Source organism: Ranitomeya variabilis, chromosome 1, assembly GCF_051348905.1.
Source record: "Ranitomeya variabilis isolate aRanVar5 chromosome 1, aRanVar5.hap1, whole genome shotgun sequence".
NCBI classification, from domain to species: Eukaryota; Metazoa; Chordata; class Amphibia; order Anura; family Dendrobatidae; genus Ranitomeya; species Ranitomeya variabilis.
The window spans coordinates 710,387,793-710,405,638 of record NC_135232.1 but is presented as its reverse complement, the minus strand read 5'-3'; the positions used below and the strand labels follow the sequence as shown (position 1 = coordinate 710,405,638).

General features: G+C 46.7%; 1 protein-coding gene across 2 annotated transcripts; it reads right to left on the bottom strand.

The window, feature by feature from the left end:
- Positions 1 to 488: 488 nt before the first annotated feature.
- LOC143759233 (uncharacterized) lies at positions 489 to 17,805 on the bottom strand. Of its 2 annotated transcripts, XM_077248945.1 has the most exons (3): positions 3,736 to 4,743; positions 3,569 to 3,647; positions 489 to 3,218 (listed from the first exon to the last, which is right to left on the bottom strand). In XM_077248945.1, the coding sequence occupies exons 1-3, from the start codon at positions 4,343 to 4,345 to the stop codon at positions 2,858 to 2,860; spliced, it is 1,050 nt and encodes a 349-aa protein (XP_077105060.1). In that variant the 5' UTR covers positions 4,346 to 4,743; the 3' UTR covers positions 489 to 2,857. The 2 variants fall into 2 exon arrangements, with proteins under 2 accessions (XP_077105060.1, XP_077105052.1); XM_077248937.1 differs by adding an exon at positions 17,689 to 17,805 and having other exon boundaries at positions 489 to 3,963.
- Positions 17,806 to 17,846: the final 41 nt, after the last annotated feature.

Below are 17,846 nucleotides of genomic sequence, written 5' to 3'. Positions count from 1 at the left end.
AGGTGTACGGATCGGTGCAGGGTGTGAAAGGTGTATGGAGCGGAGTCGTGTGTGTACGAGGTGTACGGAGCAGAGCTGCGTGTGTACGAGGTGTACGGAGCAGAGCCACGTGTGTACGGAGCGGAGCTGTGTGTGTACAAGCTGTACGGAGTGGAGCAGAGTGTGCAATGTGTATGGAGCGGATTTGTGTGTGTGTACGAGGTGTATGGAGTGGAGCCATGTGTGTAAGAGGTGTTCGGAGCAGAGCCGTGTGTGTACGAGGTGTACGGAGTGGAGCCGAGTGTGCAAGGTGTATGGAGCGGATTCATGTGTGTACGAGGTGCATGAAGCGGAGCCGCGTGTGTAAGAGGGATACGGAGCGGAGCCGTGTGTGTACTAGGTGTACGGAGCGGAGTCATGTGTGTGTACGAGGTGTACGGAGTGGAGCCGTGTGTGTACGAGGTGTACGGAGCGGAGTCGTGTGTGTGTACGAGGTGTACAGAGTTGAGTCGTGTGTGTGCACGAGGTGTACGGAGTGGAGCCGTGTGTGTATGAGGTGTACGGAGTGGAGCCGCGTGTGCAAGTTGTATGGAGCGGATTCGTGTGTGTACGAGGTGTACGGAGCGGACGATAGCTGTGTCGGATCGGAGCAGATATTGCTCCTTGCTCTGACTGGCACAGGAGACACGGAGAGGTCTTTATCAGTGGCGTATCACAGCTGCAGCGACGTGAGCAGTCAGCAGTGCAGCTGGATGACATCATTCAGCACCGCGGGATTGGAAGCTGCCGGCTGCTGCGAGGGAGAGCGGTGAAAGGTGTGTGTAGTGATGGAGAAGGCAATGATGGGGGTGGGGTAACCATGTGTGGCCATTATACTGTACCCAGCATCATGTGGGGCCATTATACTGTACCCAGCATTGTGTGGGGCCATTATACTGTACAAAGCATCATGTGAGCCCATTATACTGTATGGACCATCACGTGGGGCCAGTATACTGTACGCAGCATTATGTGGGGCCAATATTCAGTATGGAGCATAATGTAGCCATTATACAGTATGGAGCATCATGTGTGGCCATTATACAGTATGGTAAACAGAAAGAAAAGAGACATGCAATACTGCAGGGATCATCAAATAGTAGTAAATTTTATGAAGTCATAATCCTCAAACCACACCACTCACAATTAAAAACATTTAAAAATACATAAAACAACAAAAGTCTACCCAAGAGAATAGTGGGAAGACAAATCTATACACGCAGGTGCGGGCCCTCCTATGAATATACCTCCATGTTTATAATACAACAAATTATTCTCCCTAAAGCAGATACAAAAAATAGATTGGTATCCAATATATATGAATAAGAAATTCAATGGCTAAGATAGTACGAACAGACACTCACGTTTTAGCCACTCAAACTGCCAGTAAAGTACCACAGCTAAATAAAGAAATAGTCAGAAAAAATTATTATAATAAACTGGCTGTGAAGGCAAAATTGAAGGTCTATAAGCAAATGCTGCTTCTGGCAAAAATTAGATTTCTAATGAACATGCTCATACCATAAAAGCGGCCAGGGAGACTGAAGTAAGGAGGAAGGGGACCGAATCCTGCGTGGTCAACCCGACGCGTGTCGTCACCACTGTGACTTCATCAGGGGTAAGAACAGTGTGGTGACCAAAGGACCCCAGTATATATAGTACTCACAATTTATCATCCATAGTACAGCTGCAGCTAGAGATCACGCTATCAGGCATGTTGGCTCCCTCAGCGTCCCGGAAGTCGCTACTGCGCATGGTCAGGCGTTACTAAGGATACCCTGTGATGCATGTCATACTGCGCAGGCGCTATTTGCAGCTGAAGATCGTACGAACAGGCAAAACGGCTCCTTCGGCGTACAGGAAGCTGCTATTACGCAGGGTTAGGTGTTACCAGGGAAACCCTGCGATACATATTGCATTGCGCAGGCGCTCCCACTAATTGCCGATTATCATTCTTAGACCAGCTGAAAGTCACATTGACAAGTACACCGGCTCCTTCGGCGTACCGGAAATCGCTACTGCGCATAGTGAGATGTTACCAGGGATACCTTGCGACGCATATTACACTGCGCAGGCGCTCCCACTTAGAAATCTTGGAGATAGTCTGACCCAATTTGGAAGATATCCGGCAATAGCTACCTCCAAAATGGATATGCAATATCCTAAATTGCCCTAATGGCAATTTTTACTAAACACATTAAGGCGAAACACATGGCAACTGCACATAGCAAGGTATTACCAGGGGTAACCAGTAATACATGTTACATAAGCGCTACATTTAGAAGCTAATGCGTGTAAAACAACAGTCTGCCATATTGGTCAACGTTAGTCTATACACCCGACTTCGTGCCGCAGTTGTTCCATGTAGTTCCACCCGCACCCCAGCATGGGACAGACAGTATAACAAAACCCAAACTAATGTTAACATGCACTATATGATTCACCAATACAACAGGTGAGAGAGAGAAAGATATTCCCAAGATGCAAAACAGTAACACCCTTTAGTCAGGAAATATTCAAAGTATATATAACCTAGAGGAGACGTTGTTTACGGATCAATTCCAGATGTGTTTAAGTCCTCAAGTACCCACAGTGCTTCAAAAGGGACTAAAGGAGAGAAAACACCAGAAGCCTCCCATAAGATCTCACGCTAAATTCACTCGAATTATAAACAGACCTTTAATACCCAAGATATATACATTAGGAGTCAGCAAGATTAGAGTGCTTTCAAAGGGAGGGAATGAATACTCCACCAAACTAAAAAAATCCCATTACATCAAGAATGAAATATAGGTATAAAAGGAGGGGCTATATTGGATACCAATCATGTAAAAGACAATCATAACTGTTTATAATAACCAGTAAATAGGAGCTCCTCATTAAGTCCAACCGGAGAAAGGCTCCGTAACTTATAGATCCACTTGGACTCACATCTCAACAGCTGATTAGTTAGATTACCCCCTCTGATAGTTTCATTTATGCCTTCTAATCCCATAATCTTCAAGCCTCTGATGTTACTTCCATGTGCTTCAAGAAAATGTGCCGCAACTGAGGTTAAGGTCTTCCCTTTCTCCCGATCTCTTTTCGCCAGACTGATATTAGAAAGATGTTGTTGACATCTCTTCCTCAGCTCCTGCGATGTCTGGCCCACATAGAGCTTGGGGCAGTCACATAGAATTGCATACACGAGATTTCTCGACCTACAATTGAAAAAAGATTCCGATTTTATTGGAAAAGGTAACGTAGAAATACATATTTGCTCCCGTGCAACTAGAAATTGGCATATATTACACCCCCCACAAGGGTATGTGCCACGGGTCCGTTTACCAATTCTTAATTCCCTTTTTGGTCTTTGATAGTGGCTATGGCAGAGTTGGTCCTTTAAATTCTTGGCTCTTCTTGCCACCACTTTGGGAGTAGATGCGATATGCAAAGAAAGTTTTGGCTCACATAACAGGATATTCCAATTTTTATTCAGAATCCCATATATATCTGACCATTGATTGTTGTAAGTCGTAATGAGAGATAGCGGTCGAACTGAATCACGCACCTGTTTAGTGAAGAGACTTTGTCTATCCTTTTGTTCAGCTTCTTTGAAGGCTCTTGATACGATTTTTTTGGGATATTGTCTGTTGGTGAAACGAGTAGTTAGATCTTTCGCTAACCTATGAAAATCTGTTGTTGAGCTACAGTTTCTACGGAGTCTCAAGAACTGACCTTTTGGTATTCCATTCTTCAAGTGGGTCGGATGAAAGCTGGAATAATGTAAAAGGTTATTTGTTGCTGTCTTTTTCCGATAGAGGCAGGAGGAGACCCGGTTTTCTTTTATAGTTAATTTAATGTCCAGAAAATCCACAGTCGATTCTGATATGGTGGAGGTCAGGTGGATATTCAAAGAATTCGTATTCAAATCTGCGACGAACTTTTTGCATTCTTCAAGTGTTCCTGTCCACAAAAACAGAACATCGTCTATATAACGTCGCCAGATGGCTATTTTACTGGAAAACATTACATGTTGATAAACCACCAACTCCTCCCACCAACCCAAAAACAGGTTTGCGTATGAGGGCGCACAACGCGCCCCCATAGCAGTCCCAGTAATTTGCCTGTAATATTTTCTATCAAAGGTGAAATAGTTTTTATCAAGGACAAAATGAAGCAGCTCCAACAAGAAGAGGTTATGCTCACCATTCTCTTGATGTCTCTCCAGAAAAAATGCAGCCGCTTGAACTCCCTGATCATGGGCTATATTCGTATATAAGGACTCCACGTCTAAACTAACCAGCAACGTTTCCTCTGGGACCTCCAGTTCCTCCAAATCCATCATTAGATGTGCCGAATCTCTTATTAAATGTTTTTAATTGTGAGTGGTGTGGTTTGAGGATTATGACTTAATAAAATTTACTACTATTTGATGATCCCTGCAGTATTGCATGTCTCTTTTCTTTCTGTTTACTGTACTGTTTTGACATGTTGCGGGTAGAGCATCCTTAATTATTAGCTAGATGGTGCCCTCTATTTCTAGTGTTTCATTATACAGTATGGAGCATCATGTGTGGCCATTATACAGTATGGAGCATCATGTGGAGCCATTATACAGTTTGGAGCATCATGTGTGGCCATTATACAGTATGGAGCATCATGTGTGGCCATTATACAGTATGCAGAATCATGTGGGTCCATTATACTGTATGGAGCATCACTTGGGGCCAGTACACTGTACGCAGCATCATTTGGGGCCATTATACAGTATGGAGCTTCATGTGTGGCCATTATACAGTATGGAGCATCATGTGGGGCCACTATACAGTATGGAGCACTGTGTGGCCATATTTTTTGTTTATAATTATTGTTTATGAAACATTGTGATCAGCAGTGCTAAATGGGTGTGGTTGGGGCGTGACTAGTTGTGAAATGGGTGTGGTCAGAGGTGTGGCCTAAACTTCACCCCTCTTTCCCTTCCTCAAAAGTTGGGAGGTATGTATTAGCTCACACATACACATAATAGACAGGTCATGTGACTGACAGCTGCCGTATTTCCTATATGGTACATTTGTTGACTTGTAGTTTGTCTGCTTATTAATCAGATTTTTATTTTTGAAGGATAATACCACACTTGTGTGTGTTTTAGGGCGAGTTTCATGTGTCAAGTTGTGTGTGTTGAGTTGGGTGTGGCGACATGCATGTAGTGACTTTTGTGAGATGAGTTTTGTGTGGCGACATGCGTGTAGCAACTTTTTGTGTGTCGAGTTGCATGTGACAGGTTAGTGCAGCAAGTTGTGTGCAGCAAGTTTTGCGCATGGCGAGTTTTGCGCGTGGCGAGTTTTATGTGTGGTGTGCGTTTTGAGTATGTGCAAGTTTTGTGTGAGGCAACTTTTGTGCATGTGGCAATTTTTCCGCGTGTGCAAGTTTTTGTGTTGCGAGTTTTCCATGAGGTGAGTTTTGCATGTGGCGAGTTTTGCGTGAGCCTAGTTTTGCATGTGGCGAATTTTGTGCGTGGCGAGTTTTGAGTTTCGACTTTTATGTGGCGAGGTTGGTGTGGTGAAATGTGTGCTGAGGGTGATATATGTGTTCAAGCACGTGGTAGTGTGTGGCGCATTTTGTGTGTGTGTTCATATCCCCGTGTGTGGTGAGTATCCCATGTCGGGGCCCCACCTTACCAACTGTACGGTATATACTCTTTGGCGCCATCACTCTCATTCTTTAAGTCCCCCTTGTTCACATCTGGCAGCTGTTAATTTGCCTCCCACACTTTTCCTTTCAATTTTTCCCCATTATGTAGATAGGGGCAAAATTGTTTCGTGAATTGGAATGCGCAGGGTTAAAATTTCGCCTCACAACATAGCCTATGACTCTCTCGGGGTCCAGACGTGTGACAGTGCAAAATTTTGTGGCTGTAGCTGCGACGGTGCAGATGCCATACATACATACACACACACACACGCATACATACAGTATATCTAAATATATACAGTATATCTAACATATAAAGCTGAATGTGTGTGTGTGTGTGTGTATATATATATATATATATATATATATATATATATATATATATATATATATATATATATATATATATATATATATATATATATAATCCACAATACTCACCTCTCTTCCTCGCTCCCACACTGATTCCGGCTCTGTTCCGGTATCAGCAGCCGCACTGCCTGCCCGGCACACAGTGGGTACACAATGAAGTGACGTCATCATGCACACGCAGTGTCAGAGGGGACTGATGGGACAGGGAGCCGACACAGTTGAATGCGGTGTAAGGAGGTTGCTTTCTCTGCTCCTTACCTGGAACCACTTAGTCAGACAGCTGGGTGGTCGGGGGGAGACGTTCTGCCCTGGACAGAAGGGACCATGTGACGACTGGGAGCAGAAAGAGGAAGAGAGGGGGGTGTGGTCAGAAAAGTGCGGGAGAGCAGAGGGCGCCAGACAGAGGGGACAGCGCGCCAAACTGAGGGGACAGCGTGCCAGAGAGAAAGCAGGCTGCAGCGCCGCGCTCCCCATGACAGAGTGCTCCCTGTGAGGGCACTAAGGCTGGAGTGAGAGTGGGGACTTGGAAGCCTCCATAATCAGAGACTACGTATCCCCTTACAGTGACCTGAGCGCGCAGCCCCGTTGACCGCACTGACAAGCCAGGACCCCTGAGCGTGACTAAGGAAACTGCTCAGTGTGTGTGTATTGTTGCTGCAGAGAGAGAGAGACTGTCAGCCTGGTGTACAGAGATTCCCAGCAAAGTGGCTGTGTGACTTTCTGCTTGCAGCTTCACTTGGACAAAAGTCTTAACCCCGGAGTTTCCAGTTCCCAGGAAACAGAGAAGAGACTTCGATCCCCTGGTCCCCGCAGTATCAGTACAGAGACTGTGATTCTTGGTGAGAGACTTAACAGTGCGGAGCCCCTGATTCCTGACTGTGCTGTAAAAGCTAAAGACTGCATCTTGTGAGTACATGAAAGCGGACTCTGCTGGTGACTGTACCCACGCTGGAATCAGGACCCTCCAGTCAGGAGCCCCCTGGACTGATAAGTTACAAGAACACTCATTAACCCTTTTGTTTTCGCTTAACTGTTTACTGTTTGATTTACTTCTATTAACTCCCTGTTTACTCCCTGCGAGGAGAATCTTACCCCTGTTAATAAATTCCCCTCAACAGTTGGTCTGTCTGTTCCGTGGTGACATACTCAACCCTGCACTCTATTACAGCGGCACACACTGGGGGGGGCGGAGCTGGTGCTGGGCCCCCCTGACTTACGGCCCCATAGTGGTCTGGAGGCCCCTGGGGAGCGGGGGCCCCTGGTCTGCCAGCCCTGATAGCGGGCAGAAGCGTCGGATTGGAGCACCTTGGGCCCACTAGAGAAAACTATTCTTGGGGTCCACTATGTAGCTACATAGAAATAAATACAAGGCCACCAACTGTGCGGTAAAACGCGCTAATATCAGGGTATAATATAAAGTAGTACATGTCTTAATTATGTAACAGGGGTTGAGGTAGCCCCCTCATATAGTATGATGCTGCCCCCTCATAGAATATAATGTAGCCCCCCCATAGAATATAATGCAGCCCCCCACAGAATATAATGCAGCCTCCCCCCACAGAATATATTGCAAACAGAACTCAGTGATATATACACTGCTCAAAAAAATAAAGGGAGCACTAAAATCCCACATCTTAGATATCACTGAATTAAATATTCCAGTTTAAATCTTTATTCATTACATAGTGGAATGTGTTGAGAACAATAAAACCTAAAAATGATCAACGTAGATCGCAACTAATATCCCACAGAGTTCTGGAGTTGGAATGATGCTCAAAATCAAAGTGGAAAATGAAGTTACAGGCTGATCCAACTTCAAGACAAGGAAATGATGCTCAGTAGGGTGTGTGGCCTGCACGTGCCTGTATGATCTCACTACAACGCCTGGGCATGCTCCTGATGAAGCAGCGGATGGTCTCGTGAGGGATCTCCTCCCAAACCTGGACTAAAGCATCCGCCCACTCCTGGACAGTGTGGTGCAGCGTGACGTTGGTGTATGGTGTGAGACATGATGTCCCAGATGTGTTCAATCAGATTGAAGTCGGGAGAATGGGCGGGCCAGTCCATAGCTTCAATGCCTTCATCTTGCTGGAACTGCTGACACACTCCAGCCACATGAGGCCTGGCATTGTTCGGCATTAGAAGGAACCCAGGGCCAACCGCACCAGCATATGGTCTCACAAGGGGTCTGAGGATCTCATCTCGGTACCTAATGGCAATTTCAAAGCAATGCCACCCCACACCATTACTGACACACTGCCAAACCGGTTATGCTGAAGGATGTAGCAGGCAGCAGATCACTTTCCACAGCGTCTCCAGACTCTGTCACGTCTGTCAGATGTGCTCAGTGTGAACCTGCTTTCATCTGTAAAGAGCACAGGGCGCCAGAGGCGAATTTGCCAATCCTGGTGTTCTGTGGCAAATGCCAAGCATCCTGCACGGTGTTGGGCTGTGAGCACAACCCCCATCTGTGGACGTTGGGCCATCAGACCATCCTCATGGAGTCGGTTTCTAACCGTTTGTGCACACATGCACATTTGTGGCCTCCTGGAGGTCATTTTGCAGAGCGTGGGAGCGAGGAGGAGAGGTGAGTATTGTTTTTTTTTATATATACATTGCTCAAAAAAAATAAAGGGAACACTTAAACAGAATATAACTCCAAGTAAATCCAACTTCTGTAAAATCAAACTGTCCACTTAGGAATCAACACTGATTGACAATCAATTTCACATGCTGTTGTGCAAATGGAATAGACAACAGATGGAAATTATTGGCAATTATCAACACACCCTCAATAAAGGAGTGGTTCTGCAGGTGGGGACCACAGACCACATTTCAGTACCTATGCTTTCTGGCTGATGTTTTGGTCACTTTTGAATGTTGGTTGTGCTTTCACACTTGTGGTAGCATGAAATGGACTCTACAACCCACACAAGTGGCTCAGGTAGTGCAGCTCATCCAGGATGGCACATCAATGCGAGCTGTGGCAAGAAGGTTTGCTGTGTCTGTCAGCGTAGTGTCCAGAGGCTGGAGGCGCTACCAGGAGACAGGCCAGTACACCAGCAGATGTGGAGGGGGCCGTAGGAGGGCAACAACCCAGCAGCAGGACCGCTACCTCAGCCCTTGCGCAAGGAGGAACAGGAGGAGCACTGCCAGAGCTCTGCAAAATGACCTCCAGCAGGCCACAAATGTGCATGTGTCTGCACAAACGGTTAGAAACCGACTCCATGAGGATGGTCTGATGGCCCAACGTCCACAGATGGGGGTTGTGCTCACAACCCAACACCGTGCAGGACACTTGGCATTTGCCACAGAACACCAGGATTGGCAAATTCGCCACTGGCGCTCTGTGCTCTTCACAGATGACAGCAGGTTCACACTGAGCACAACTGACAGATGTGACAAACTCTGGAGATGCTGTGGAGAGTGATCTGCTGCCTGCTACATCCTTCAGCATGACCGATTTGGCAGTGGGTCAGTAATGGTGTGGGGTGGCATTTCTTTGAAGGGCCGCTCAGCCCTCCATGTGCTCGCCAGAGGTAGTCTGACTGCCATTAGGTACTGAGATGAGATCCTCAGACCCCTTATGAGACCATATGCTGGTGCGGTTGGCCCTGGGTTCCTCCAAATGCAGGACAATGCCTGACCTCATGTGGCTGGAGTGTGTCAGCAGTTCCTGCAAGATGAAGGCATTGAAGTTATGGACTGGCCCGCCCCTTCCCCAGACCTGAATCTGATGGAGCACATCTGGGACATCATGTCTTGCTCCATTCACGTTGCACCACAGACTGTCCAGGAGTTGGCGGATGCTTTAGTCCAGGTCTGGGAGGAGATCCCTCAGGAGACCATCTGCCGCCTCATCAGGAACATGCCCAGGCTTTGTAGGGAGGTCATACAGGCACATGGAGGCCACACACAATACTGAGCATCATTTCCTTGTCATGAGGCATTTCCACTGAAGTTGGATCAGCCTGTAATTTGATTTTACACTTTGATTTTGAGTATCATTCCAAATCGAGACCTCCATGGAATATTCATTTTGATTTACATTGATAATTGTTATGTTTTATTGTTCTGAACACATTCCACTATGCAATGAATAAAAATTTGCAACTGGAATATTTCATTCAGCGATATCTAGCATGTGGTATTTTAGTGTTCCCTTTATTTTTTTGACCAGTGTATATACCAAGATGGAGGATATAAGTACAGAATTGACCACATTTTTTGATTTACTCTTTTTTTCTATTTTCCTACTTTAAAACCTATGGACATGACTACAATATGAGGACATGACAACAATACGGGGACCTGGATGGGGAAATGACAACAATACAGGGACCTGGATGGGGACATGACAACAATACAGGGACCTGGATGGGGACATGACAACAATACAGGGACCTGGATGGGGACATGACAACAATACAGGGAACTGGATGGGGACATGGCAACAATATGGGGACATAACTACAATATCGGGACCTGGATATGGGGACAATACTACAATATCAGAACCTGGATGGGGACATGACAACATTACAGAGACCTGGATGGGGACATGGCAACAATATGGGGACATAACTACAATATCGGGACCTGGATATGGGGACAATACTACAATATCAGAACCTGGATGGGGACATGACAACATTACAGAGACCTGGATGGGGACATGACTACAATACGGTGACCTGGATGGGGGCATGACTACAATATGGGGACATGACTACAGTATGAGGACCTGGATATGGGGACATGACTACAATGAGAACCTGGATGGGACATAACTACAATATGGGGACATAACTAAAATATAAGGACCTGGATGGAGACATAACAATATGGGGTCTTGGATGGGGATATAAATAGAATATGAGGACCTGGATGGGAAATAACTACAATATGGGGACCTGACTACAATATCAGAACCTGGATGGGGACATATCTACAATGAGGACCTGGATGGGAAATAACTACAATAAGGGGACATAACTACAATATGAGGACCTGGATGGGACATATCTACAATATGGGGACATAACTACAATATGAGGACATGGATGGGACATATCTACAATATGGGGACATAACTACAATATGAGGACCTGGATTGGACATATCTACAATATGAGGACCTGGATGGGACATATCTACAATATGGGGACATAACTACAATATGAGGACCTGGATGGGACATATCTACAATATGGAGACATAGCTACAATATGAGGACCTGGATGGGACATATCTACAATATGAGGACCTGGATGGGACATATCTACAATATGGGGACATAACTACAATATGAGGACCTGGATGGGACATATCTACAATATGGGGACATAACTACAATATGGGGACATGACTACATTGTGGTCATGTCCAGGTCCCCATATTATCAGAACCTGGACGGGGACATGACAACAATACAGGGACATGACTACAATATGGGGACCTGGATGGGGACATCTACAATATGGGGACCTGGATATAGGGACATGACTACAATATCAGAACCTGGATGGGGACATATCTACAATATGGGGACCTGGATGGGGATATAACTACAATATGAGGACCTGGATGGGGATATAACTACAATATGGGGACCTGGATATGGGGACATGACTACAATAGGAGAACCTGGATGGGGACATTACAACAATATGGGGTCTTGGATGGGGATATAACTAGAATATGGGGACCTGGATGGGGACATATCTACAATATGAGGACCTGGATATAGGGACATGACTGCAATATCAGAACCTGGATGGGGACATATCTGCAATATGAGAACATAACTACAATATGGGGACATAACTACAATATGAGCGCATATTTGTTATCACCCCATCCATAAAGACCCAAGGTAGATGTCGGGCGGGTGAGGAAGCTGTAATATCGTCTGTTTTGGCTATGGATAAAAAGAAGAAGCTGCTGGATGTGACTGCGTCCTCGTTGGTCGACTTAAAAGCTGAACTTTTCCGCAAACAAGAGGAATTTAAACATGAGAAGTTCGCCAAAGAGGCCGGCGTCGCCCCCAAGGCCATCCCCAAGAAACCCAATATCTGGAATAAGCAGAATATCGGAGTCACTGCTCGAGCCAAGAGGGACTTAGAGGAGAAGACCGAGGAGGACGACTTGCTGGAGAAATCCAGGAGAAGGTTGGAGGAGAAGGCTCAGCTGTACGAGAAGATGACCAAGGGAGACTTTCCTAGTAAATGTGCGGCGTTGTCTTGCTGCAGCATAACCGGCTGCTAAAATGTCCTGTTCCGGTGATAACAAAATGGAAAAAGGGCTTTAAAGTGCAGTGACACCATATTAAAGGGATCAGCCATGGACCCTGCCTCTTTGTACGGTGGCGCAGTGGTTAGCACAGCAGCCTTGCAGCGCTGGAGTCCTGGGTTCAAACCCCACCATAACATCTGCAAAGAGTTTGTATGTTCTCTCCGTGTTTGCTTGGGTTTCCTCCGGGTTCTCCGGTTTCCTCCCACACTCCAAAGACATACTGATAGGGAATTTAGATTATCATCGCTGTCCCTGATGGGGCTCACAATGTGTGTAAAGCGCTGCGAAATATGGCTACTTCCACACTAGCATCGTACTCGGCCCGTCGCAGTGCGTCGGGCCGACGCTAGCAGAGAATGCGCCGCACAACGGGGGCAGCGGATGCATTTTTCCAGCGCATCCGCTGCCCCATGGGGAGGTGGGGGCGGAGTTCCGGCCGCGCACACGCGGTCGGAAATGGCGGTCCGTCGGCAGCAAAAAATGTTACATGTAACGTTTTTTGCAGCCGACGGTCCGCCACAACACGGCGGAACCGTCGCATGACGGTTGCGACGTGTGGCAATGCGTCGCTAATGCAAATCAATGGAGCAAAAACGCATCCTGCAAGCACTTTTGCAGGATGCGTTTTTACTACCAAACGACGCATAGCGACGTGCAGTGCACGACGCTAGTGTGAAAGTAGCCTAAGTTAGCGCTATATAAAAATAAAGATTATTATTAAGATTATTAAGTGCTAAAAAAATAAAATAAAACACGTCAAAAAGTGTATAGAAAGAAACATAGTATCACTAAAAATATCACTTTGTCCTGCTCGTTCAATCCAGGACGTTTAATAGGATAAAAAAAAAAAAGTAAGTATTAGGAACATTCCAATTTGATTATTATTTAGAAAAGAGACAAAATCCAAGATAATACCAATTAATCGCCATTCCCCTTGGGTGGCCATTTGGCTCTGAATATGTCTTTTGGTCCTCCAGAACTGTTCTTCCTCCTGTAATTGGGGACCAGAAGTTAACACCTAATTTTGATCCCCCATCGCTCCGAAAGTAGACTCAGAGGTTTATGTGATCTGCTTCTGTTCTCCCCAGAGGGGCACATAAAGGTTCAGGACGGTCCTAGCTCTGGAATCCTAGCTGATCCCCTGGTGCACCCACATGTGAGAATTGGCCACTTATGTTCAGTGGGAAGAGACAGGCAACATGATTGTCAAGAGCCACAAATTTGCCAAAACTATCAGATACAATCATGGTAAATTGGAAGCTGTTGAGGGGAAAAAAATAAAAATATCGCGAGCAGGAAAACAGACAGCACATCCCTTGATTTAGACTCCTGCCCAGTCTAACTTGAGGGCATTCATGGGCGCAGGACTAAGGCTACGTTCACATTTGCGTTGTGCGCCGCAGCGTCGGCGACGCAACGCACAACGCAAATGTGAACGCATGCACAACGCAGCGTTTTGTGACGCATGCGTCCTTTTTTTGCTTGATTTTGGATGCACAAAAAATGCAACTTGCTGCGTCCTGTGCGCCCTGACGCGTGCGCCGCAGCGACGCATGCGTCACAAAACGCAAATGCAACGCATGTCCATGCGCCCCCATGTTAAATATAGGGGTGCATGACGCATGCGGCGACGCAGCGGTGCCCGACGCTGCGTCGCACAACGCTAAGGCTACGTTCACATTTGCGTTGTGCGCCGCAGCGTTGGCGCCGCAACGCACAACGCAAACAAAAACGCAGCAAAACGCATGCACAACGCTGCGTTTTGCGCCGCATGCGTCCTTTTTTTCACTGATTTTGGACGCAGCAAAAATGCAACTTGCTGCGTCCTCTGCGGGCGCCGCAGGGACGCATGCGGCGCAAAACGCAAGTGCGACGCATGTCCATGCGCCCCCATGTTAAATATAGGGGCGCATGACGCATGCGGCGATCGACGCTGCGGCGCAGACCGCAAATGTGAACATAGCCTAATGTGAACGTAGCCTTATATGTCCCTCTTTTGGCAAAATTGGAGACAGTCCACACCATGGACTCAATTAAAGGTGAGCGAACTTGCTCGGAAAACATTTGCCAAACTCAAATTCGGCATGAACATAGCACATTCGGATTCACATTCGCTGTCACAAACATTTTTACTCAAAGTTTGGTCACAGTTCGGTAAATCGTTGTGTTTCAACGAATGCTTTTGTTATTACTTTGGCTAGGATATACACTCACCGGCCACTTTATTAGGTACACCATGCTAGTAACGGGTTGGACCCCCTTTTGCCTTCAGAACTGCCTCAATTCTTCGTGGCATAGATTCAACAAGGTGCTGGAAGCATTTCTCAGAGATTTTGGTCCATATTGACATGATGGCATCACACAGTTGCCGCAGATTTGTCGGCTGCACATCCCAAAGATGCTCCATACAAGGCAGGATGGATCCATGCTTTCATGTTGTTTATGCCAAATTCTGACCCTACCATCCGAATGTCGCAGCAGAAATCGAGACTCATCAGACCAAGCAACGTTTTTCCAATCTTCTACTGTCCAATTTCGATGAGCTTGTAGAAATTGTAGCCTCAGTTTCCTGTTCTTAGCTGAAAGGAGTGGTACCCGGTGTGGTCTTCTGCTGCTGTAGCCCATCTGCCTCAAAGTTCGACGCACTGTGCGTTCAGAGATGCTCTTAGGCCTACCTTGGTTGTAACGGGTGGCGATTTGAGTCACTGTTGCCTTTCTATCAGCTCGAACCAGTCTGCCCATTCTCCTCTGACCTCTGGCATCAACAAGGCATTTCCACCCACAGAACTGCCGCTCACTGGATTTTTTTTCTTTTTCGGACCATTCTCTGTAAACCCTAGAGATGGTTGTGCGTGAAAATCCCAGTAGATCAGCAGTTTCTGAAATACTCAGACCAGCCCTTCTGGCACCAACAACCATGCCACGTTCAAAGGCACTCAAATCACCTTTCTTCCCCATACTGATGCTCGGTTTGAACTGCAGGAGATTGTCTTGACCATGTCTACATGCCTAAATGCACTGAGTTGCCGCCATGTGATTGGCTGATTAGAAATTAAGTGTTAACAAGAAGTTGGACAGGTGTACCTAATAAAGTGGCCAGTGAGTGTATATGATGAGCGGGGGGGAGGAGGTGTTTGATGAGGGGAGTGGGTGGAGAGGTTACAGGAGCGGCAAGCTTTTTTTTTTCCCCCCTTAACTTCGTGTGTTGATTCCGGCAGCCAATCAGGGCATAGACACCATCCACAACAACATGACACAAGATCTTCTGTGACTGGCTGCCGAAGTCACGTCCCTGCCATATAAAAAGCGGAAATCTTGCTTTGCTTGCGCAAAGTGCAGAAAAGCCGCACCTGATAGGACAAACTGCGGCTGTTTTTCGCACTCTGCCCTCTCAGCACAGCAGTCAGTCCTCGGTCCCACAGTTGTGGTCATGTAAAAGAATGTTTCCTCCTGCACATGCCAGCGCTAAGAGATTGAACTCCACCAACTCTAGTCTGTTGGCCACGGAAATGCTGCCTTTCTGCCTGGTGGATACAAACGGTTTCAGAAAATTGATGGCAATACAGAAGGTTTCAGAAAATTGATGGCAGTCGCAGTCCCCCAGTGCCAGTTGCCATTACTTCTCTAAGAAAGCTGTGCAGGCGCTAGACCAGCATGTCGCAGACATCACCCATTCCCTGAAAAAATCTATGTCTGCCAGGGTGCATTTCACCACTGACACCTGGACGAGCAAACAGGGCAGGGACGTTACATCTGACAGACTGGGTATTGGGTGACTGGTGGCTGTGGGGGCAGGCGGAAAAGGGGCTGCTCCACAAGTATTGGAATCCCCAAGGCTTGTAGTACAAACCTCTGTATCTAACAGTTTCTCTACTGCGTCTGGCTCCTCCACCTCTATGCCCTCAACCTCACCTTTAATCAGACACGCGTTCCAACAGTGAAGAGAAAACATCCTCCACCTCCGTACTGAGCAGCCAGGGCTCAACACAATCATGCAGTGTTCAAATTAATATGCCTTGGAGATCGCAGTCACAAAGCTCAAGAGTTGTGGACAGCTCTCCAGGCCGAGTTAGAGCAATGGCTGTTTTCATTGAACCTGGAGCCAGGGAAGACAGTGTGTGATAACGATGCAGACCTGGTGGCGGAACTACTTCTCCGCAACTATCCCGGCCTGCACTGCTGCAGAAAGCATGGTCACTGTGGGATCACTTCCACTGATCACACCCTGCATGTCCTCGACTTGCATCACTACAGAGGTCTTTCGGCCTACCAGTTAACCGTTTGATTTGCGATGTTCCGACACAGTGGAATTCCACTCTGCATATGTTACAGCGATTGTGGCAGCAGCAACAAGCCCTGATGCAGTATGTCCTTTTGTGTAGCCTGGGCCAATGCAGTACAGACGTCACGCTTGCGGAGTGGGCGTAGATGAAGGACCTCTGCATCCTTCTGCAGTGTTTCAAAATGGCTAAGATGGTTAGAACCAACAATGCAGTCATCAGCATCACTATTCCGGTCATCTACATGCTGAAGTACACTTTGAGATATTGTTATCCTTTCTACATCTTCCAATGGGACCACCTCCTCATACAGACTAATCAAATTTCCGGACTGTCGTTGCACAGGTGGATGACATTGGAGAGTGGCTTACAGCAATCAAGAGGGGCTCATGGTACCAGACAAACAGTTTGTGAACTTGCAGGATCCAATGAACAAATGGTCAGGAGATGAAGAGGATAATGATCCCCTCTCCGTGGTTGGCGGGAGGTGACGGAGGAAGCAACCTTGAGTGCTACCCTGCCACCAACACAACACCGACTTGGACCGCATGGAAGCGCTTGATACATGAGCACCTTCTTGCTGCGCTAGTTTCAAAATGAGGCTCGTATTCTTAGGGTTAGAAATAGTGCTGACTACTGGGTTGCCACTAGATCAACGGTACAAGAGTAAATTTAGTCAGATGCTTCCCTCCGGAAAGGGACGTGTGCATGTTGGAGTATCAAAACAGGCTTGTAGACAATCTTAAGAGAGGTTTTCCCTAAGAAACAGTGTGCATCCCAGTTCTAGACATCCAACCCCAGGAACGTCAAGGTGTCATCACAAAAACATTAACAGCAGCATTAGTTGCATAAGCGATTTCTGTGAGTAGTTTCACACATAATTTAGCCTGTACACTAGCAGAACAGAGTACAAACCTGACACATAGTGCACAACTGGAGAGGATGGTGCAGGAGTATCTTAAGCTCAATATCAATGCCATCAGGAGGGGGAAGGGGGGTTGGACCCTTTTACATATTGGTCTTCAAAAATGGAAAGGTGACCTGAACTCACCTGTCATGCTTTGGAGGTTTTGTCATGCCCGGCAGACAGCGTTCTCTCAGAACGTGTTTTCAGCACTGCTGGTGGGGTCCTGACGGATAAGCGCTGTCCCCTCAATGTGTAGGAAGCCTAAGTTTCATCAAAATGAACAAATCATGAATCTCCAATGA